A 24,290-nucleotide genomic window follows, 5' to 3' on the forward strand; every position below is an offset into this window, starting at 1 on the left:
TGGATAGATTTTAATAGATAAACAAAACATAGAAAGAACAGTAAATACAGCAACTGGTACAATAGCTACAATGGAATGCAGCAAAGTCCAGTAGCGTAAACTGTACTGGTGCGAGAAGAAAGGCTACAATGACAGTAACGGCAAAGGTAGAATTAAGGGTTTGAGAATATGACCGAATGACCAGGGAGAGGATGTGAAGCATGTAAAAACAATATATTCTGCAGATGATCGAAATCCAGAGCAACACATACACAAAATACTGGAGGAACACAACAGGTCATGAGGTGTCTATGGAAATGAATAAACAGTAGTCGCTTCAGGCCAAGACCTTTTATCAGGGCTGAAACTGAAGCGGGGAGAAGCCAGAACAAGCTGGCAGGTGATAAATGAAGCCAGATGAGGGGGAAGGTGGGAAGGGGGTGGGGGTTGAAGTGAGAAGTTGGAAGGTAAGGAGTAGAAGAAGAATTCCCCAACCAGCCTGCCACCAATCCTGGACAGGCAGGAAGTTCAGACTTCCCCAATAACTCAGGTCCTCAAACAGTAAGTCCCAGGCTGAGATGCAACCCATCGGGGTACATCTGTGCATTGTGGAGGGACATGGTAAAGTCAGGATATGGATGACCAGCAGCTTGATACTATCAACCAGCTCTGCATCAGCGCCCTCTTGTGGAACCCGACAGACTTGCAAGGAATTTTTAATTATTGCTTTGAAGTCCCCAATCTTCATGATATAAATTTGACATTGAGATTGTCTCTGTGTGTCTGTGAGCACCTCAGTAACAAGTATTTGCAGTGTGTGTGTGTGTGTGAGAGAGAGAGAGAGAGAGAGAGAGAGAGAAACAGAGAGAAAGAAAGAAAGAGCAGTGGGGAAGAGAGACAGAGAAGCAGTGGCAGGAGGAGAGAGAGAGCAGTGAGGGAGGTACTCAGAGAAGTAGTGGAGGGAGGAGAGATATAGGGAAAACTGTGGGGGGGAGGGAGTGAAAGAGAAAGAAAGAGAGCAAGAGGGAGAGGGAAAGGAGTGGGGGAGAGTGAAAAGAGAGAGAAACAGTTTGGGTGATAGGGAAAGAAAGCAGTGAGGGAGAGAGACAGTGGGGAAGAGGGAGCAAAAGAGGAAGATAAAACAGTACGGAAGAGAGGCAGAGAGAGAGAAAGCAATCATCATCATCATAGCTTGTCACACCAGACAGCCAGCCACTCTGGTGTTGTTTGGTTGATGTTGAGCAGGTCAGTGTCAGCTCAATCAGGTGAGAGTGGGCAGTTGTGCAGAACGTGCTCAATGTTCTGAACTCTTTCACCACACTCACAGGATTCACTGGTCTTTAAACCCCACTTCACCATATTGTCTCCCGTCCTACAAACTCCCGCTCTCACTGTGTTGAGAGTGCACCACTTCCGTCTGTCAAGCAGTGCCCCGTCTGACAACATTTCTGTGGGGTCTTGCACTGTGTTGTTTGCTGGGGTTCTGGCTTCTGTTCGTTGCCAGAGGTCAATCCTGTATGATTGGGGGGATGTTCCGTGCAGTAGTTCCTCCACCGTAGCAAAGCTTTTCCTCAGTTTTAGGCGGTTGGAAACTGGCACATGATGATGTAGTGGGTGCTGTGGATCCAAGTTCTGTTTACCATTTTTATTTTTGTTGTAGTGTGTCTTCGGATCTCTGGGGGAGCAATGCCTGCAAGTCTGTAAATGATGGTAGTGGGTGTGGGGCGCAGTGTGCCCATGATTATTCGGCAGGCTTCGTTAAGCAACGGGTCTATTTTCTTCGCATGGGCTGATCTGCCCCACACAGGTGCACAGTATTCTGCAGGTGCATAGCAGAGTGCTAGGGCAGTTGATCTAAGTGTGTGAGCATCAGCTCCCCATTTCATGCCTGCTAATTTTTTTCAAGAGAGAATTGCGAGAGGCAACTTCCCCTCAGAGTTTTTGGATGTGGGTGGCAAATGAGAGTGTCCTATCCAGTGTCATGCCCAGGTAAAGTGGAGTCGGATGGTGTTCAAACTCCTTCTCACACCAGAAGATCTTGAGTTTCCGAGCTGCTTCTCGATTCCTCAGGTGGAACGCACACACTTGAGTTTTTGATGGATTTGGGTTCAGAGAAAGCAATGAGGGAGAGAGTGTGTGTGAGAAAGAGAGAAAGCAGTGGAAGGAGAGTGAAAGAGAAAGAGAGAGAAAACAGCAGAAGGGAGAGAGGAAGGCAGAGAGAGACAGAGAGAAAGCAGTGAGGAAAAGAGACAGAGAAGCAAGGGGGGAGAGGAGAGAGAAAGAGAGAGTCTAACAGCTTCTAGCAAGATGGTGGCACAAACGGTCACAGCAGCTTCAACAGGGTTGACAAAAGGTGCTACTGTTCTACTGTACATCTAATGATCACAAGATCCTGCAAAATGTTAAGAACTCAAAGGGCTCAGGTCTATGCCATCAGCGAGTGGCTCATTGGCGGAGAAAATGAAGGAGATGCGCAAAGTGCTGCTGCCCGGGTCGAGGAAGGCTCACAGACAAATAGCCAGTGGCCATCGTGATCACATTTCTTGTGACCGCAAGACCCGTTTGGACACTGTTAATCTGCTACGCCACAGGTTCCATCCACTGAAAGCAGGGTGGATGGTGGGGTGGCTCCCTGGCCTCAGTCGTAGTGAGGATTGGGCCTGAGGCCGCGGTGTGGCATGTCTGCAGCCGTCGGAGTGAGGCGACAAAGCCGTTGCCCTTCAATGGGGGATGTTGTGGCACGGCGTCGCTGCCCTCCCAGGGTTTTGCTCGGCAGAAGACAAGCTCTGCTGTGGTCGACTGCAGGTTTCTTGGCAGCAGTCAGCGGACACGGGCCTCCAGCTGCAGGAATGCTTACTTTTCAGCCGCCAGGGGACAGGCCTCCAAGCCGTCACGCTCTACTGGAGGCAGCACAGTGCAGGTGCAGGTGATTTCATTTGGACTACGCACATGATTATTTGTCTGGTTGTGTTTTTATTAAAATTCTATCTGTGCCTCTATATGTGAGGACTGGGCCCCAGAGCCACGATGTCTGCTAGCGGGTGTCGGGATGGGTTGTCAGATGAAACTAGTGGGCTGGGGAGGTGGGGTCTGAACTATGTAAGTGCATATTCTGAGTTGTTATATTTTGAACACTGAACTTTGAACATTGGATCTGTTTTGGTTTGCCTGTGCGAATACTGGGTATCAAGCCACATTGTTGCATGGGTGGGGGGCATTGGGACTCTTTTATTCCATGATTGTGCTCTTATCTGTGACTGCTGGCAAGGTGTTTTAGCACCCTGGCCCCGTAGTAACACTGTCTCATTTTGGCTGTATGGATGAGCAATGATTAAAAGGCAATGAAAGTTGAATTGAATTGAGTCCAGCGCCTACCTCTGCCCACAAGCTGACAACATGTGGCAGCAATGGAAACTGAACTTGAACAAGCCCACTCTCGGGGACGCTGAAATTGAAGGTCTGCAGGGTTCGCAACAACATTACATCACTTCCTGAGATGTTCTGGGCCTGGTTGACCATAACGGTCAAGCGGTTCTGCCTGTCCTGAGGCGAGATTTTTTGCTGGTCATTTCGCTTCACCTGCACCTGAGAATACAAAAGAGAAGCTCACAGTCCATTCCAGCAGAGGAGAAACAGCAATATAAACAGCTGGGCCACGAACCTTTCATCTCCCATTCTATAATACCTCTACTTCCTCAGCATGGCACGTTCCCGTCGTTCCTTACCAATTCTTACTGATGCACCATGGTATCGGCTCTGCAGAGAGCTGTGGACACAGCTCAGCACATCACGGATACCAGCCTGCTCTTCGTAGACTCTGTCTACACTTCCTGCTGTCTTGGCAAAGCAGTGAGTATAATCAAAAACCCCACCCACCCCACACATTCTCTCATCTCCCCTCTCCTAACAGGCAGAAGATACAAGAGTCCAAGACCGCGTACCACCAGGCTCAAGGACAGCTTCTATCCCGCTGTTATCAGACCAGTAACTAGCTCCCCGGAACAGAGCTGTACTCTTGACATCACAATCTGTATTAATCTTGCACCTTATTGTCTATCTGCACTGCACCTTGTCTGTGGCTCTTACACTTTATGCTGCATTCTGTTATTTTTTAAAAATTATTTTTATTTATTGAAATACAGCATGGAAAAAGGCCCCGTGGCCTTCGAACCACGCTGTACAGCAACCCACCAATTTAACGCTAGCCTAATCACAGGACAATTTACACTGACCAATTCGCCTAACAAATGATACAACTTTGGGCACCCAAAGGAAACTCACACAGTCACAGGGAGAGCGTGCAAACTTCTTACGGGGAATTGAACTCGGGTTGCCTGTACTGTAAAGTGTTGTGCTAACCACTACGCTACCTTGCCATCATGCAGCGTGTAATGATCTGATCTGTATGAAGTTTGCAAGTTAAGTTTTTTTACACAGGAAAATAATAAATCAATACCAGTTCCAATTCTAATTTGGGGCCATTGTATGGTATTTGTTTACCTGCTCTGCATTTTCTCTGTAATTGTAACACTATATTCTGCAAAACAGCAGGCCAGGCAGCATCTATAGGGAGAAGGGCTGTCGACGTTTCGGGCCGAGACCCTTCGTCAGGACCCTTCGTCAGGACGAAGGGTCTCGGCCCGAAACGTCGACAGCCCTTCTCCCTATAGATGCTGCCTGGCCTGCTGTGTTCCACCAGCATTTTGTGTGTGTTGTTGTTTGAATTTCCAGCATCTGCAGATTTCCTCGTGTTTGCACTATATTCTGCAGACTGGTTCCTTTTACTGACAATTATATGTGGAACAAACTGTCTGGATGGTATGCAAATAGATGTTCTGATTTTTTTTGCATAGCAGTCCACATTCAAGTTTGTGGATGACACCACAATTGTGGTATCATAACAAAAACTTCTCCCACAATGTCAGCAAGAGCAAGGAACTGATTCTAGGCCTCAGGAGAGGAACACCAGCGGCCCGTGAGCCAGTAATCATCAGAGGATCAACGCTGGAGAGCATTAGCAACTTCTAAATTCATGTGTTAGCATTTCAGAGAACCTATCCTGAACCCTGCCCGTATAGTAAGTGCAATTACAAAGGCGGCATGGCAGCATCTCTATTTCCTAGGAGTCTGAGGAGATTCAGCATGATGTTTAAAACTTTAACAACCTTCTGTAGGTGTGCAGTGGAGAGTATATTGACTGGCTGCATCATTGCCTGGCATGGAAACACCAATACCCTTGAATGGAAAATCCTACAAAAGGTACTGGATTCAGCCCAGTACATCATGAGTAAAGCCCTCCCAACTATTGAGCACATCTACAGGAAGTGCTGTCATAGGAAAGCATCATCCATCATCAGAGATCCCACCATTCAGGTCATCACCTTTTCTTGCTGCTGCCATCAGGTAGAAGGTACCACAGCCTCACTATTCCCCCGCTAGGTTCAAGAACACTTGCTACCGCACATCCATCAGGCTCTTGAACAAAAGGGATAACTACACACACTGCCCATACATTGAGATGATTCCACAACCATTTTAAGGACTCGTTATTTTGTTATTTCATGTTCTCGTCGTTTTGTTGGTATTTCTATTTGCATTTGCACAGTTTCTTGTCTCCTGCACTCTGGTTGATCTTTCATTGATCCTATTGTAGTGACTATTCTATATATTTGCTGAGTATGCCCACAGGAAAATGAATCTCAGGGTGATATATGGTGAAATATATATATATTTTGATAATTAAAATCTACTTTGAACTGTTGAACTTTGAATTGGCATTAATAAACCAATTCCAGTTTTAATTCCAGTTACTTCCTTTTACCTCAGTACCTTTTTCCACCAGCTTCACCTCCCTTTTTCCCACCATTACAACCTAATATCCTCTTCCATTCTCCTCCCTCTCCCTTCATTCCTAGTGCATCCTCAATTGGTGCCTCCTCCCTCGGCCTCCCGTTCCTCCTCTCCCCTACTGCACCCATCCCCCTCCACTTCAGCTTTCCATGGAAGAACATCTATCCCTCACAATGGCCCCCGCCTCGTCTGACACTCCCACAGCCTTCCCACCTTTCTTCACCTCCATGTGTGGGTCTTTGGTGCCCGCCCCAATGCCCTCTGAGGCAACACATCTCTAAGTCAGGACTTACATAGGCCGTGAAATTCATAGATGGCTTTAAGATCTTCGTATGGTCCAGGACATCCAGATAGTATTTCCTGAAGGATAATGTAATGTTTGTTGTTGCTGACTGTACTACACCTGTGAGAGCCAGGAACAGGGATGAAGTCAGAATGTTAGTAAATACCAGTAACGTTGAGCAAGTTACACATTAAGCAATGCCTTATAACAGGGAATTCTGACTGGCGCTGCACGAGCAACCTGACCACACTTGGGACTATCATGAGCATTTTGAGCCCCTTGTCATTATGGTCCGGTCCGGAGTCCAGGTCTTGATCCGGTCCGCAGACTCCAGACTCCGGGTCTTGTAGCTGTCCCTCCTTTCACCCTTAAGCCCAAATAGGATCATCTTGGCTTAAGGAGACGCTACTGCTGCCTATCGGCTGGCAGGTGTATATAAGGGGCTCTGGGACTGAGTCTGCTTGGGGTGTTGTCCTGTTCCTTTGTGTGTCTTGTACCTGCTGTTCTGTCTGGCTATCCTGTTTTGACCCCAGCTTGGATTACCCACTGCTAATCATCTAGTTCTGTGAGTCTGTTCTTGTAGTCACCCTGGACTGAGCTCCCTTCTGATCCCTTGCCTATGTTGGGTAAGCAGGCTGGAATACTGTTGCCTGGTGGGGGACTCTGACCCTTTCCTACCCCTCTCTTCTGATGGGTTGTGCCCTGCACCTGCCCAGGCCCCTGTGTTCCTGCTTGGGAGGTGGCCCTGCCCAGGAGCTACGTGGCCTGCCCAGGGGGCTATCCTCCCAGCATTCCTTGTCCCATAGACCCATCCTTTAGCCTAGCCAAGGTCCTGCCTTTGCCATGAACTCCAGGGTCCTGACCTTGCCATGAACTCGCTGAACCCCAGGATCACTGTTGCATGCCATGGTCTCCTCCATCTTGTTCTATAGTTGTTCCTGTCCTGACCCTAGTACTTCAGTGCCTGTGTCCTGCATTTGGGTCCAGTCTCCATGTCCCCTTGTGACATTTTTCTGAGGAAAGTGGTGTGAGCATTGGAGAGGAGATTCATGACAATGATTCCACAACTGAATGGGTTAATGTATGAGGAGTGTCTGAGCCTGTACTTGTGGAGTTTAAAGGAATGGTGGGGGGGGAAGGGGGAAGTCTCATTGAAACCAATCAATACTGAAAGGCCCAGATAGTTGATATTGAGAGAATATTTTCTACAGTGGGACAGCCTAGAACCAGTGGGCCAGCATCACAGTAGAGGGATGTCCAATTAGAATGGAGATATGGAGGAGGAATTTCTTTAGCCAGAGGGTGGTGAATCTGTGGAATTTATTGCCACAGATGTCTGTGGAGGCCAAGTCATTGGGTATATTTAAAGTGGCGGTTGATAAGTTCTTGATTAGCCATTGCGTCAAAGGTTATGGAGAGATGGCAGAGCAGAAGAATGGGTTTGGGAGGGACAATAAATGAGCCATAATGGAACAGCAGAGCAGAATCGATCAGCCTAATGGTCTAATACTGCTCCAATGTCTTGTGGCTTAAGGTTAAATCTCTAGAGTGACTAGATTCACCATCGTCACCATCTACTCTTGTATCTTCACTTCTAAGACTCATACACACTTCCAGCACATTGCTTCTCTCTCCACAGCCTGGATATACACAAGAGATTCTGGAAGATTCCAACCACCCTGCTCATGGACTGTTTGCTCCACTCCTATCAGGGAGGAGGCTACATACCATCCATGGCAGGACTACCAGCCTCAAAAACAGTTACTTTCCCAAGCAATGAGGCTGTACAACTCCTCCACCCACTAACCCACCCCTCCACATCCCCAACCACCACTACTTTATCATTTCCTGTCAGTCACCTAATGTAGACACTCCTGTGCCTAGCATCACTTATGAATATACAATCAGTCTGTGTATATAAGCTATCTTATGCATTTATATTTATTGTGTTTTATTATTATTTTGTCCTTAATCTTTTGTGGGTTTTTCTTGGTGCTGCATCAGATCCAGAGTAACAACTATTTTGTTCTTTGCACTTGTGTACATGAAATGATATTGAACAATCTTGAATCTTGGACTCTTGAGCAACACACACAAGATGCTGGAGGAACTCAGCAGGGCAGGCAACATCTATGGACCGTCTATCTCCTCTACCAGATTTCTTCTTCCATCTATCACTTCCCAGTTTCTGACATCATTCCCTTTCAACTCCCCTGTCCACCATCTACCCGTTGTCCCTCTCACCTATCACTTGCCAGTTTGTACTCTTCCCTCTCTCCCAAACTTCTTGCTCTGGTTTCTGCACTCCTTCCTTTCCAGTCCTGATGAAGGGTCTCAGTCCGAAATGTTAACTGTTTATTCATTTCCATAGATGCTGCCTGATCTGATGAGTTCCTCCAGCATTTTGTACATGTCACCAGCTGGGTATTTCTGTTTTTATTTCAGATTTGCACCATCTGCAGCATTATGCTTTTGCACATTTAAAATACTTTTAATGTGCTTACACTGCCTAAGGCATCTTGTAGAGACACAAGACAGCAGATGCTGGAAATCTGGAGCAATACCCAAAAAATGCCAGAGGACCTCAAAGGGACGGGCAGCATCTGAGGAGGAAAATCATCATTCAAAATTTCAAATCTGACCTAAGGCACATTTTTATGAGAGTGATCAAGACGTCCAGAGATATTAGAACAGACACTTGGTGTATTGGCTGCTGAGATAAGCCTCATTGAAGGGACAGTGGTGAGGTTTAGTGAAGGAATTTGAGACCCTAGGGCCTTATCACTAGAAAACAACCTGCAAAGCAGTTGCTGATTTTTTTTTGGAGGTCCAAGTGGGCAGGAAGCATGAGGGTCAATGATTCCAACCCCACCCCACCCCCACTACCCCCAGGTTGGCGAGTCCTGAGTTCCTAGGCTAGGGACCGAAGGTCCCATGATACGCAGAGGTTGACAAAGCCCAGAAGTTGATGCCAGAAGGTCAAAAGCCAAACTCAGCAAGTCTGAAAATCAAGGCCAACACCCAAAGTTCAAAATCCCTGGGTCTGCGTGTCTGGAGATCAGATGTCTGCGAGTCCAGGGCCAAGGACTGGAGGTTGGAGGCCCAAAGGCCATCTGTCCTGCAGTTGGAGGCCTGTGTGTGTGGGAGGGGGCATGGGACAGGGAGTTTGTTTTGCTGTTGTTGTTGTTTTGTTGTTGTTTCTGTAAGCATAACACTGAGGGCATGCTCTGCTTTCAACAGAATGTGTGGCGACACTCACCATGGAGAGGTTGGAGGTCCAAAGTCAGCAAGTCTTTTTACTAATACCTTTCATAAGATTTGTACTTTTTAACAAATTCATGTATTTTTCAGTATGTGGTGGTTCATCCCCACTCAGAAGTTAAACTAATGGTTTATCAGCATTCTCAATGTTATGTGGAAGTTGTACAAGATGCCGGTGAGACCTAATTTGGAGTATTGTGTGCAGTTTTGGTCACCTACCTACAGGAAAGATGTAAACAAAGTTGAAAGAGTACAGAGAAAATTTACAAGGATGCAGTCGGGTCTGGAGGACTGAGTTATAAGGAAAGATTGAATATGTTAGGACTGTATTCTTAGAGGATCGAGAGGAGAGTTGATAGACTCATATAAAATAATGAGTGACATAGATAGGGCAAAACAAGCAGGCTTTTTCCGCTGGAGTTGGGTGGGATTACAACTGGAGATCAAGGGTTAAGGGTGAAGGGTGAAAATATTAAGAGAAACATAAGGGGACACCTCTTCACTCAGAGGGTTGTGAGAGTGTGGAACGAGCTGCCAGCACAAGTGGTGCATGCAAGCTTGATCTCAATATTTAAGCGAAGTTTGGATAGGTACATGAATGGTAGGGATATGGAGGGCTTTAGTCCCAGTGCAGTTCGATGCAAGTAGGCAGTTTAAATAGTTTCAGCATGGACTAGAAGGACTGAAGGGCCTGTTTCTGTGCTGTATCTGTCTACAACTCTAGGACTCTATCACCTATGTCATGTAATCGTTTTAATTATGTAGCCAATTAGCTAGTTTATCTCAGTCTAAGGAATTACTTATTTATAAGAAATGGCTTGTTCAGAGACTCCATCTTTATTCCTTCTGTCTCCATATTCATTCTAACTCTTAGTATCATTTCTCAGTGCTTTATTTAGTTTGCTTAGTATTTGTACTCTAAAATTAACTGTAATGTTAAAATTAAGACTACTCATCATTCCTGACTCCTGGAAGAACCTGAACAAACAGAGATCCAAAGCCTCTTTCATGACCCACCACCCATCCACTCCCATACACAGGTAGGCCTCCAACTCCAGGACAGGCCACCTCCAATCCTCCAAGCTCCAGTCCTTGGCCCCTGACTCTCAGAATCACTGGCAGTAAGCCTCCAACCTCTTCATTATAGGTAAACTGCAGTGTCAGACAAAGGGATCTCCAAGCGTCAAAGGTGATGAATTTCCTGGGAGATATTAGCTTTAGTCTGGGCTGTAGGTTCAAGGATCCCACAACTATAATCCCACAATCTCCTCCTGGAGTGTAGGAGAATAATGGGAGATTTTATAAAGGTACACACAATTCAAGGGTATAGATAGTGGCAGGGTGGTGATACTTCTCTACCAAAGGAGGTGTAAGGTGCTCATTCCCTCCACTAGCCTGCAGGTCAGCCTTGGACAGGTGTACCACCTGCTTACCCCCTGATCAGGGTAACATGAAGCCATGGGAGTAGGTCATATGAGCAGCTGGTGCATATCACATCCTGGTCATGCAACCACTGACGTCAGGCAGAGAAGTTCTAAAGAGTACTGTATTGATCATGGCTGGGGGTCACCCATCTTGTAAAGACACTGCTCAGAAGAAGGCAATGACAAACCACTTCTGCAGAAAAAAATCTGCCAAGAACAATCATAGTCATGGAAAGGCCATGATCATCCACATCATACAACACAGCACAGGATGATGATAGATTGGGCAATTGCAAGCAGGCTTTTTCCACTGAGGCTGGGCGAGACTAGAATGAAAGGTTATGGGTGAAGGGTGAAAGTTGAAAGACCAGAGAAATAAAAATGGGGGACAAGGAGATGGCAGCTGAATTAAATGAGTATTTTGCATCAGTCTTCATTGTGGAAGACACTAGTAGTGTGCCAAGTGTTGAAGGGTGTGAGGGAAGAGAAGTGGTTGTAGGGACTATTATGAGGGGTGATTGATAAGCTTGTGACCTAAGGTAGCAGGAGTCAATTTTAGAAAATGTAGCACAATTATTTTTCAACATAGTCCTCTCCTATATTTACACACTTAGTCCAGCGGTCGTGTAGAGCATACGAATGTTGGACCTCCAGAAAGTGTCCACAGCACGGGTGATTGATAAGTTTGTGGCCTAAAGTAGAAGGAGATGAGTTATACAGCTCTCGTTACATGCACATGCAGCTCAACTCTGAGTGATTATGCAAAAAATTTTAAGTTAATAACTCATCTCCTACCTTAAGCCACGAACTTATCAATCACCCCTAGTACAAGGGAGAATATCCTCAAATAGCTGAAAGAGCTAGAGGTGCATAAGTCACCCGGACTAGATGAACTGCACCCTAGGGCTCTGAAAGTGGTAACTGTAGAGATTGTGGAGGCACTAAAAAAGAAGAGAGACAGCAGAAAGGAAATTATAGACCAGTTACCTTGATCTCAGTGGTTGGGAAGATGTTGGGGTCAATTGCAAGGATAAGGTTATGGAGTACTTGGTGACACAGGACAAAGTCAGCATGGTTTCCTTAAGGTAAAATCATGCCTGACTAACCTGTTGGAATTCTTTGAAAAAATTACAAGTAGGACAGATAAAGGGACTGTAGTGGATGTTGTACATTTGGACTTCCAGAAGGTCTTTGACAAGGTGCCAGACGTGAGACTGCTCAGCAAGTTAAGAGCCCCTGGTAGTTAACTGCATGGTTATAGCATTGGCTGATTGGTAGAAGGCAATGAGCGGGAATAAAAGATCCTTTTCTGGTTGGCTGCCAGTGACTAGTAGTGTACTTCAGGGGTTGGCGTTGGAACTGCTTCTTTTTATAATGTATATCAATGATTTAGATGATGGAATAGATGGCTCTGTTGGCAAGTTTGCAGATGATATAAAGATTGGTGGAGCGGAAGGTAGTGTTGTAGAAACAGGAAAGCTGTAGCAGGACTTAGACAGATTAGGAGAATGGGCAAGAAAGGGGCAAATGAAATACAATGTTGGTAAATGCACGGTCATTCACTTTGTTAGAATAGACTCTTTTCTAAACAAGGAGAAGATCCAAAAGTCTGAGATGCAAAGAGACTTGGGAATCCTTGTGCAGAACACACTAAAGGTTAACTTGCAGGTTTAGTCAGTGGTGAGGAAGGCAAATGCAATGTTAGTATTCATCTCAAGATGTCTAGAATATTAGAACAGGGATGTGATGCTAAGGTTTATAAGGCACTAATGAGGCCTCACCTTGAGTATTGTGAACAGTTCTGGGCTCCTTTATCAAGAAAGGAGGTGCTAGCACTGGAGGGGATTTAGATGAGATTCACAAGGATGATTCCCGGAATGAAAACATTATCATTTGAGGAATGTTTAATGGCTCTGTGGTTATATGGTTACTTGCTGGAATTTAGAAGGATTTGGGGGGGGGGGGGTGGAAATCTCATTGAACCCTTTCAAATTTTGAAAGGCCTGGACAGAATAGAAGTTGAAAGGATGTCTCCTATGGTGGGGGAACCTAGGAAAAGAGGGCACAGCCCCAGGATAAAGGGGCATCCATTTAAAACAGAGATGCAGAGAAGTTTCTTTAGCCAGAACCAGAATTTGTTACCACGGGCAGCTCTGGAGGCCAGATCGGTGGGTGTATTCAAGGCAGAGATTGATAGGTTCTTGATTGGCCAAGGCATCAAAGGGTATGGGGATAAGGCAGGCAGGGGAGTGGGGTTGAGGAAGGGAAAAAGGATCAGTCATGATTGATTGGTGGAGCAGACCTGATGGGCCAAAAGGCCTAATTCTACTCCTATGTGTTACAGTCTTATGGTTTAAATGGAACTTCTTCACTCAGAAGGTGGTGCGAGTGTGGAACAATCTGACAGTGTGGAGGATGTGGGTTCGATTTCAACATCTAAGAGAAATATGGATAGGTACATGGATGGGAGGGAAATGGAGGGCAGTGGTATAGTTGCAATAGTGTTAGGGTTAGGCAGAATAACAGTTTGGCATGGACTAGATCGGCTGAAGGGCCTACTTCTGTGCTTTAGTGTTCTACTAGACAACCGGATGACCTGTTGGGGCACCCTTTGAGAGAAAGGTAGTGCAGTCTGATGTGATGTGCTTTGGAAATTAAAGGAGAAAAACTCAGTTTATTAAAGAAGAAAGATGCGTAGCAAGGCAAATATAGCTCCTCCTTGTTTAACGAAGGGCAATTTTGATGGCAACATTTCTGGTTGATCTGCCACCCTTGTGCCTCTCGTTGTCTGTGCTTTAGTGTTCTATGTCAAGGACTATGACTCTATGCCTCTGTTATTTATTACACAGGACTGGTGGAGTTCCAAGTCATGACTGTTAATTATCCTTTAACTCATATCTCCGAAAAACTGTGGAAGCACAGTGTGTAGCTTGAAGCTTTTACAGCTTGGACCATTGAGTTTGGAGTTCAGTTCCGACAAAGGATGCAGCAATTGAACTCTGAATTCTGAAACCCAGAGCTGTAGTAGTGCCTTGCCAACCGTTATGCTACCACGGTGCCCCAGAATGCCGGCACAGCACCATGGGCCAAAGGTCCTGCACTGCGCTGTAATATTCTATGAAATCCAAGTGGTCACAGGGAGAACATACAAATTCCTTGCAGACAGCGGTGGGAATTCAATCCCGATCTTCCTCTGGCTGCACAGCATTACACTAACCGCTACACTACCAGGCCAGCCATGGATAGGAGTGGTTTAGAGGGCTATGGGCCAAATGCAGATAGATAAGATGAGCTTGGTGGGCGACACAGTTGGCACAGATAAGTTTGGCTGAAGTACCTGTTTCCATCCTGTACGACCCTAAAGCTGTAAAGCAGGACAACGGAGAGGGCATTATGACAATTCAAGCCCTTAGATTTCATGGGTGATGCACTGTAAGTGGTGTGACAAGGTAACACTTACCTGTATGATACTCAGTGACCACTGCTTTGAGCATCACCTGGTGCTTCCAATAGCCAATTAGGAAGGCCGATTTTTCCAGAATGTACGCTTTCATTGTCTGATTTGAGAAGGATGCACCATCGGAGTCTAAATAGGGTGCAAAAACTCCAAGGATGAACTCTTGCAGTTCAGAGAAAAGGAAGGCAAAATCAGCAGTTCCGTTGATCTACAAAAGAGAGGAAAAGTAATTTCTAGAGGTTTAAACTTCACCATTTTTATTTTAAATATTGGATTGGCCTAAAATAGCAGATTAGGTGTCGTCTGTGCAGAAAGAAACAGAGTTAAAGACCCTCCATCAGAAGAGGAATGGTGAGAGAAATAAGTTAGTCTTAAGTCGAGGAAAAGCATGGGGTAGGATGGAGAGGACAAGAGGAGTAGCCCAAATAGAGTGGTTGTGGAAATGGATTGTGAGACCACAAGACAGAGGAACAGAAATAAGCCATTCAGCCATTGAGTCGGCTCTGCTATTCTATCATAGTTGATTCCATCTTAACCACATTCTCCTGACTTTTCCTCATACCTTTTGACTTCCTTGACTCATCAAGAACCTATCAAACTCCCTTTAAATATACCCAGTGACTTGGTAGATATGACAGTGGTGTTGAAGAGGCTGGTAGATAGACATGAGGACATGCAGGGAATGGAGAGACACAAATCGTAGAACATAGAACAGTACAGCACAGTTAAGGCCCTTCAGCCTACAATGAAGTGCCAACATTTTAACATACTCCAAGATCAGTCTAACTCTTCTCTTCTCCATTTTTCTGTTGTCTATGTGCCTATCCAAGAGTTTCTTAAATGTCCCTGATGTCTCTGTCTCTACCAACAACCCTGGCAGTGCTGTTCATTATCCCACCCTTTCTGTGTGAAAAAAACTGTCAAACTACCTGCATTCCCCTCCCCCATACTCCCCCACCGACACCTTAACATTATGCCCCTTGTATTAAGCATCTCCAGTCTTGGAAAAGGTCTCTGTCTATGTACCTGATCTATGCCTCTAATCATTTTGCACACCGATATCATGTCCATAAAGACCTTAAGCTATAGGAGCAGAACTAGGCCATTCAGCTCAATGAGCCTGCTCTGTCATTTCATCATGGCTAATCCATTTCCCTTCAATCTGATTCTCCTGCCTTCTCCTTGTAACCTTTCACACTCTGACTAATCAAAAACCTATCATTCTACACTTTAAATATACTCAATGATTTAGCCTCCACAGTTGGCTGTCGCAACAATTCCATAGATTCACCACCCTCTGGTTAAAGAAATTCCTCCTCATCTCTGTTCTAAAGGCTGACAGTCTGGTGACATGGTGGATTTGTGAATGGATTATGAGACCATAAAACCGTAAGACATAGGAGCCGAATTAAGCCACTTGGCCCATCTAGTCTACTCCACCATTCCAACACGGCTGATTTATTTTCCATCTCAACCCCATTTTTCCTGCCTTCTCCCTGTACCTTTTGACGCCCTTACTAATCAAGAACCTATCAAACTCTGCTTTAAATAAAGCCAATGACTTAGTAGATATATCAGTCATATCGAAAGGACTGCTAGATAGACACAAGAATATGCAAGGAATGGAGAGGTACAGACCATAGAACATAGAAAAGCACAGTAATCCCTCTATTTGGAGGTTATCTTTCTATTCCCCCTGTTCTGGTACTCGCTACAGGAAATATTCTCATCACATCCAATCGATCTAGTCCTGGCAGCATTCAATGGTTTTCAGTGACATTCCCCCCATTCTCCTAAATCCAGCGAGTACAGGTCCAGAGCCATCAAACATTCCTCATATGATCAGCATTTCATTCCCGGACTCATTCTTGTGAACCTACTCTCAACATTCACCAATGTCGGCACATCCTTCCTTTAATAAAAGACCCAAAGCTGCTCACAATACTCCAAGTGTGGCCCTCACCACTCTTATAAAGCCTCCACATTACATTCCTGTTTTAATATTCTAGTGCTCTCGAAATGAATGCTAACATTGCATTTGCATTCCTCACCACCGACTCAAGCCAATCTTTAGGGAATCCTGCAAAATGACTCCCAAGTCTCTCTGCACCTCAGAATTTTTGAATTTCTTCCCTATTTAGAAAATCATCTGCAATTTCATTCCTTCTATCAAAGTGCATGACCATACGCTTCCCAACACTGTATTCCATCTGACACTTCTTTCCACCACCTATTCTGTCTGAGCCTTTCTGCAGCCTCTTTGCTTCCTCAACACTGCCTGCCCCTCCACCTCTCTTTGTATCATCTGCAAACTTGACCACAAAGCCATCAATTCCATCATTCAAATCATTGACATATAATGTAAAAAGAAGTCATCCCTAGACCAACCCTTGCAGAACACTACTAGTCACTAGTAGCCAATCAGAAAATGTTCCCTTTATTCCCACACTTTGCCTCCTGCCAATCAGCCAATGTCCTATCTATGGTAGTGTCTTTCCTGTAATACCATGGGTTCCTATCTTGCCAAGCAGCCTCGTGTGCAGCACCTTGCTAAAGGCCTTCTGAGAACCCAAGCACACAACATTCACCAATTTTCCTTTGTCTATCCTGCTTGCTATTTCCTCAAAGAATTCCAACAGATATGTCAGGCAAGATTTTCTGTTAAAGAAACCATGCTGACTTTGGCCTATTTTATCATGTACTCTGAATCTTCATCCTTAAAAATGGACTCCAACATCTTCCCAACCACTGAGGTCAGGCTAACTGGGCCATAATTTCCTTTCCTCTTCCTCTGTCCCTTCTAAAGTGTGGAGAAATACTTGCAATTTCCCAGTCCTTCGGGACCATGCCAGAGTCTACTGATTCTTGAAAGACTCGTGCTACATAATCTTTTCAACTACATTTTTCAGAACCCTGGGGCATTGTCTATCTGGTCCAGGTTACCTATCTATCTTTAGACATTTCAGTTTTCCAAGCATCTCTCCCTAGTAATAGCAAATCCACTTACTCTTACACCCCGGCACTCTTGAAATTCCAGCTTACTGCTAGTGCCTTCCAAGTTTTTTTCCAGCAGTCTAATATCTACTCTGATGTCTCTTTTACTCTTTCTACATCTGAAAGAAAAAACTTTTGGTGTTCCTTCCGAGCAACTTTGGCCAGCTCCTGCCTCGTGCCTTTGACTCCACTGTAATACTGATACATTTGACTTTAGCTTCTCCCTCTCAAAGTGCAGGGTGAATTCTATCATATTATATCACTACCTCCTGATGGCTCCTTTACCTTAAGCTCCCTAATCAAATCTGGTTCACTACACAATACCCAAACCAGAATTGCCTTTCCCCTAGTGGGCTCTACCACAAACTGATCTAAAAAGCCATTTCATAGGCATTCTACCAATTTCCTCTTTTAGGATCTAGTACCAACCTGATTTTTCCAATCTACCTGCATATTGAAATTCCTAATGACTATTGTAACATTATCCTTCTCTCAAACCTGTCTTAACTTATATCCCACATCATGGCTAATGCTCTAAGCGTGTATATAACTCCTATCAGGGTCTTTGCACCTTTGCAATTTCCTCACATTACCCACAAGGATTAAACACCTTCTGATCCTATGCCACCTTTTTCCATGTATTAGATTTAATTTTTTACTGCCCTCTCTGCCTACCTGTCTGTTCATTTGAAACAATGGATCCCAAGTCTGATGTTCTTGCATCCACAACTCAGTGATGTCCTCAATATCATAATTGTCAATCTTTAACCGTGGTACAAGTGAATCTATCTTTCTCCATATACTCTTTGCATTCAAATATAACATCTTCGGTCCTGTATTCACCCTTTTCGATTCTGCACCCATGTCACACTTTAACTCATTTTACTAACTGCAAATCTGCCCTATCATCTGCTTGACCTTTCTCATAGTCTCACTACACACAGCATCTGCTTGCATACCAACTGCCTCATAGTCAGCCCCATTACCCTGATTCCCATTCCCCTGCCAATTTAGATTAAGCCCTCCCCAACAGCTGCAGAATGCAGAATATCACGTTATAGAGAAAATTCAGTGCAGGTAGACATTAGAGTACAAGGGTAACCACAAGTTAGATTGAAGGAACAAGAATTCATCTTTGTCATACACATGCCCATTCAAGAGTTTTATGACAGAGTCATAGAAGCTGTGCTTTAGTCTGGTGTTTTTATATCTTCTGCCCGAGAAGAGAATGTCCAAGTGGATCAGAGTCTCCCTAAGTAAACAGCAATTCCAAAAGTACCTCAAACGTTTTGTTTAGGGTCTGAGAGAAGTACGGAAAGGATAGGATGATGGTCACGTTTCCTTTTACAGGTTTTCCATAGAGGTATCTGAAAAGTAGAAAACACAGCTATTATGGGCTTGGATCAACCAGCAGAGTTCATCAAATTTGGCAATTCGCTTGCAGATGTTTCATCAACAGCTGAGTGATATCCTCAGTGCGCAGAAGTTGATGTTCTTCTCTAGGAGTGTTGGCATTTATTTAGGCCCCCACTCTCTTGCCTCAGTCCTGATTGGCTATCCCTTCAGTTGACCTTTGAATTCTATTGGCTCATGAGCCTACATAAACACAAGCACTCCCAGAGAGAAACAGAAACAACTGCACACTGAGGATGTCATCTCGACCGGTGATGAAACATCTGCAAGCTAATTGCTAAGCTCGGCAAAAATTGCAAAATCAAACGCCCCAATCCAAGCTTCCTATATTCACCACCTTTGCTCAACTATGTTCTGCTTCACTCTTGCCCAAAACCTGTTGGAGTTAACAAGGATCACAATTCTGCAAGCTGTTTTACGAGCTTTCTCTCTGAAGTGAAGTGCCCTGGAAGAAGAAAGTGTTTTAATGTATTTCTTATATTGTTTTCCTTCATTTGAGGGATGTGGGCTTCACAGGTTGAGCCAGCATTTAATTGCCTCTCCTGAGTTACCCTTAAGAAGGTGATGATGAGTTCATTCCCTGAACCACTGCAGATCTTGAGGTGCAGTAGCCCCAACAATCAGACTCAGAATCAGATTAATTGTCAGTGATGAAAGTTGTGAAATTCATTGTACACACCAGAGGTTCTGCAGATGCTGAAAATGCAAAGTAACACACACACACACACACACACACACACACACACAGAATGCTGGAGGAACTCAGCAGGTCAGATGCCATCTTTGGAGGGGCATCTTTAATTAGGTCAGACTGGCTCTGCGAGCTGCAGTCAATGAGCGACAGACCACTAAATTGAACTGAACTGAACATTTCTAGACTGTTTCCAGGACCCTGCAATTTGATGTTGCACAATTTGTTTGATGCTTTCGGATGACATGGTGGTTCTGTGTTTCACGGCTGTTTGTGGGGAGACAAATGTCAGGGTTGTATACTGCATACTGACTTTGATAATAAACATACTTTGTACTTGAATCTTTGAATTAATGTTTTGGGTCAAGACACTTTATTAAAAATGGAATGCAAGGGGGAAGAAGCCAGAATAAGAAGGTTGGGATTGGGGGGAGGAGAAGGTGTAAAAGCTGGAGGTGAGAGGTTAATTAAAGATTCCAAGATGGTTTGGTAGGGTTTTATGAACTAAGACCATCAGAATATATGGGGAATGACAGGCACTTTTAAAGATGAATATTTATTTGTCATATATACATCGAAACAGTGAAATGCACTGTATGCATCAATGACCAATGCAGGTGGAGACGTTGTACTCGGGACCATGCTTCTAGTACCAACATAGCATGCTCATAAATTACTAACCCTACCGCCGATTGAAGTGCTGCACAGATGCAGTAGAAGCATTCCCACCCAAGTCTGACGAAGAGCTTTAAAAACTTTGCCTCCATAAAAGAGGCTTGCCAACTACCAGAGCAGTCATCTTGGGAGCGGTTGCCATTAGAGTGGTCTGAGTCAGAGTGGCAAGGCTTTGGCTAAACAAGGGTTCAGCAAGCAAGCTAAGTAGGCAAGTTCATTCCTTATTTCTTATTTTTTCTTATTATTTAACTTTTGAGAGAATAGGGGGTATGTCTACACAGCCAGTGTTCTGTTCTGGGTATCATAATAAAGGGAATAACAAAGGCAGGGGAGAGGAGATTGCCTAGGTGAACTGGAGGAGGATAGTAGCAGAACAGAGATGGCTGAAGTTTCTGGGAATGGTTCACAAGCCGCAGGATAGGTATGTCACACAGAAGAAGTTCTCAATAAGTCAAAGTCAGCATGGTTTCTGTAAAAGGGAAATCTTGCCTGACAAATCTTTTAGAGCTCTTCAAGGAAGCAACAAACAGGGTGGACAGAGGAGAGGTAGCTGATGTCATTTACTTGGATTTTCAGAAGGCATTTGATAAGGTGCCACACATGAGGCTGTTTAACAAGATAAAATCCTATGGCTTTACAGGAAATATACTGGCATGGATAGAGGAATGGCTGACAGGCAGGAGGCAATGAGGGGAATAAAGGGAGCCTTTTCTGGTTGGCTGCCAATGACTAGTGGTGTTCCTCAGGGTTCAGTATTGGGACTGCTACTTTTTACACTGTTTATCAATGATTTGAATAATGAAATTGATGGCTTTGTGGCAAAGTTCGCAGATGATATGAAGATAGGTGGAGGGGTAGGTAATGATGAGAAAGCAATGTGATTGTAGCAGGGCTTTGACAAATTGGAAGAATGGGCAAAAAAGTGGCAGATGGAATACAGTGCTGGGAAATCTATGATAATGCATTTTGGTAAAAGGAACAATAGTGCAGACTATTACCTAAGTGGGGAGAAAGTTCAAACATTAGAGGTGCAGAAGGACTTAAAGAATCCTCATGCAAGACTTCCAGGAGTTTAATCTACAGGTTGAGTCTGTGGTAAAGAAGGCAAATGCAATGTTGGTATTTATTTTAAGGGTAATAGAATATAAAAGCAAGGACATAATGCTGAGGCTTTAAAAGACACTAGTCAGGCTGCATTTGGAGTATTGTCAACAGTTTTGGGACCCTTATCTCAGGAAAAAGGCATCGGCATTGGAGAGACCAGAGGAAGTACACAAGGATAATTCTGGAAATGAAGGGGTTAACATATGAGGAACGTTCGGCAGATTTGGGCCTGTTCTCACTGAAATATAGAAGAATGTGGAGAGATCTCATTGAAACCTACCAAATGTTGAAAGGACTAGATAGGGTGGACATAGAGAGGATGTTTCCTGTGGTGGAGGTATCCAGAACTAGAGGGCACAGTCTCAAAATTGAGGGGCAGCCTTTTAGCACAGAGGTAAGGCTTAATTTTTTTAATCAGAGAATAGTGAACTTGTGGAATGCTTTGCCACAACTGTGGAGGAGGTTAAGTCCAGGAGTATATTTCAAGTGGAAGTTGATAGTTTCCTGATCGGTCAGGGCATGCAGGTGTATGAGGTTGAGTGGGATCCGGTATCAAGCATGATGGAATGGCAGAGCAGACTCAATGGGCTGAAAGGCCTAATTCTACTTGTATGTCTTATGGTGTTATGGTCTTATCCTGTACGTCTTTGGAATATCAGAGGATATCGGATCAGCTGGATTAAACCCAGACTTTCATGGGGAGAATGTGCAAGCTCCTTACAGACAATTGGTGGTATTGTAAAGTGTTTTACTAACTGCTACACTACCAAGCTGCAACATAGAGTTGAGGTGGAGATCTTCTATAACTCGAGTGACTACAACAGGCCAAGCTGGACTGAATAGGCCACCAATATTCCAAGGCAAATGCAATGTCAAATTAATTTCAAGAGGACAAAAAGATAAAAACAAGAATGTCATGCAGAGGCTTTAGAAGACATTAGTCAGACAGCATTTGGAGCATTCTTTGGGGCCCGTATCTAAGAAAAGATATGCTGGCATTGGAGTGGCTCGAGAAGATGTTCAGAAGAATGATTCCAGGAATGAAAGGGTCAACGTACGTGGAGCATTTGATAACTCTGGGCCTGTACTCACTGAAGTTTAGAATAATGAGTGGGAGTTCTCATTAAAAACTATCAAATACTGTAAGGTCTAGATAGAGTGGACATGGAGAGGGTGTTTCCTTGAGTGGGGAAGTCTAGGATCAGATGGCACTACCTGATAATCCAAGGACATCCCTTTGGAACAAAGATGAGGAGATGCTTCGTTAGGCAGGGGGTGGGTGATCTGTGGAATTCATTGCCACAGACACTGATTAGCCCAAATCATTGGATGTAATTAAAGCAGAGCTTGATAAACTCTTGATTAGTGAAGGCATCAAAGATTACAGAGAGAAGGCAGGAGGATGGGGGTTGAAAGGATAATAAATCGGCCATGATGGAATGGCAGAGCAAACTCAGTAGGTCAAGTGGCCTAATTCTGCTCCTTTGTCTTATGATCATAAAGCAAACATGATGATTTGACAGACCAGGCCTAATGGGCTTAATTGTGCTCCTATTTGTTATATGGTGTTATGATATCTTGCTTTACCAGCCCATTGGCTAAGATCTATTGCGATCCAAGTCCACAAGACATAGGAGCATAGTTATGCCACTGGGAAGAACACAGATTCCAGGGTGGTGACATGTTTGAACTTCACTTGAGGCACAGACTTCACTCTGCTCAAATGGGCCCAACTGAATGATCTGATTCATAACCACAGCCTTTTTTGCCCCCTCCTTCCCAAATGAGTTACTCACCGACCAGTGATGCTCCCAGTTAGGCTCATTTGATCCAGTAGAAAATATACAGAGGATGTGTTGATCAAAACTTCAAAACGAGGTAACACTGAAACAGCAAAGTGACAAAGAACATTAGGTGTAATTCTCTGGAGCAAATTCTCATGGGGCATCTGCTGGTGGGGGTGGAGGGGGTCATTGCCTTGTTGCTGCTTGTGCATGGGAGGGGTATTTGGGGGTAGCTTCAGGGTTCTGATGCTTTAACTGTCATTCATTCTTTGGGGCAATCCTCTGTTTTCATGGATGTTTGCGAAGAAAAAGAATTTCAGGATGTATATTGTATATATTTCTCTGACATTAGATGTACCTATTGAAATATCTATTGAAACATTTAAAGCCTCTATCACTATGTGTAGCAACTGTGCATGGAGCCATTAGAAAAAGGTCACAGCAGCATAATGGAGCTTTAACCAGCGATCAGTCCATGTCTGAGAGCAAATTAAATGAGGCAGGGCCAAGCACTGCGGAGAATGAGTTACTGGTTAAGAGAAAAAAGGAAGTGCAGAGCAGGTATAGGCAAGTAGGAAGAAATGATGGAGGGAAAGGAATGCGAGAGAACACTTAAGAAAGAAAGCGGGAGGGCTAAAAGAATGCATGAAGCTATTTGCTAATAAAGGATCGAATGCCTGACTTCGATTTTGGAACAGTCATTATTGGACCTGAGTGTATGTCATGTAATTAAATAAATCCGTGGGGGTCAACTTTAGTGGCAATTGGTTTGATTAGAACTGGCTGAAACACTCTATGTCTAATAGCAGGGGACTAGACCTTGATGCCATCAGTCATTATTCAGGATCAGAATAAGATTTATTATCACCAACATATATCCTGATATTTGTTGTTTTTGTGGCAGTAAATGTAAGCTATTCAAGAAATTCCACACATTGGTATTAGAATTAGTTTATTATTGCCACATGTACCAAGATACCGTGGAAAAACTTGTCTTGCAGACCGTTCATACAGATCAGATCATTCCACAGTGCATTGAGGGAGAACAACGTAAAATAGTAATAATGCCGTATAAAGTGTGAAAGCTATCAAAGAAGTGCAGTGCAATTAAACACTAAAGATTAAAGATTAGCTTTATTTGTCATATATACATTGGGGATATGCTAATACAGCCCACAAGTATTGCTAATTTCAGAAAACCAAGCCTGCACTGCTCCCTGCTACTATGGAAGGTTACGACTTGTACGTGGTGAGGACCTGCAAGTACCTGGGGGTGCACCTGGTGGACAGACTTGAGTGGAGCACCAAGACAGAGGCTGTGTACAAGAAGGACCATAGGCACATTTACTTCCTGAGGAGACTGAGGCCCTTTGGA

General features: G+C 44.3%; 1 protein-coding gene across 1 annotated transcript in view; it reads right to left on the bottom strand.

Moving 5' to 3' along the window:
• cd109 (CD109 molecule) overlaps positions 1 to 24,290 on the bottom strand; it is a 247,971-nt gene that overhangs the window by 150,168 nt on the left and 73,513 nt on the right. Inside the window, exons 7-11 of the mRNA XM_073050423.1 lie at positions 22,928 to 23,015; positions 18,528 to 18,615; positions 14,258 to 14,462; positions 6,123 to 6,232; positions 3,355 to 3,564 (exon numbers count right to left, since the gene is read on the bottom strand). Coding sequence (XP_072906524.1) covers positions 3,355 to 3,564; positions 6,123 to 6,232; positions 14,258 to 14,462; positions 18,528 to 18,615; positions 22,928 to 23,015 — 701 coding nt within the window. The remainder of the gene's footprint in view (positions 1 to 3,354; positions 3,565 to 6,122; positions 6,233 to 14,257; positions 14,463 to 18,527; positions 18,616 to 22,927; positions 23,016 to 24,290) is intronic.

The sequence above is a fragment of the Hemitrygon akajei genome, chromosome 7 (assembly GCF_048418815.1).
Source record: "Hemitrygon akajei chromosome 7, sHemAka1.3, whole genome shotgun sequence".
Taxonomy (NCBI): Eukaryota; Metazoa; Chordata; class Chondrichthyes; order Myliobatiformes; family Dasyatidae; genus Hemitrygon; species Hemitrygon akajei.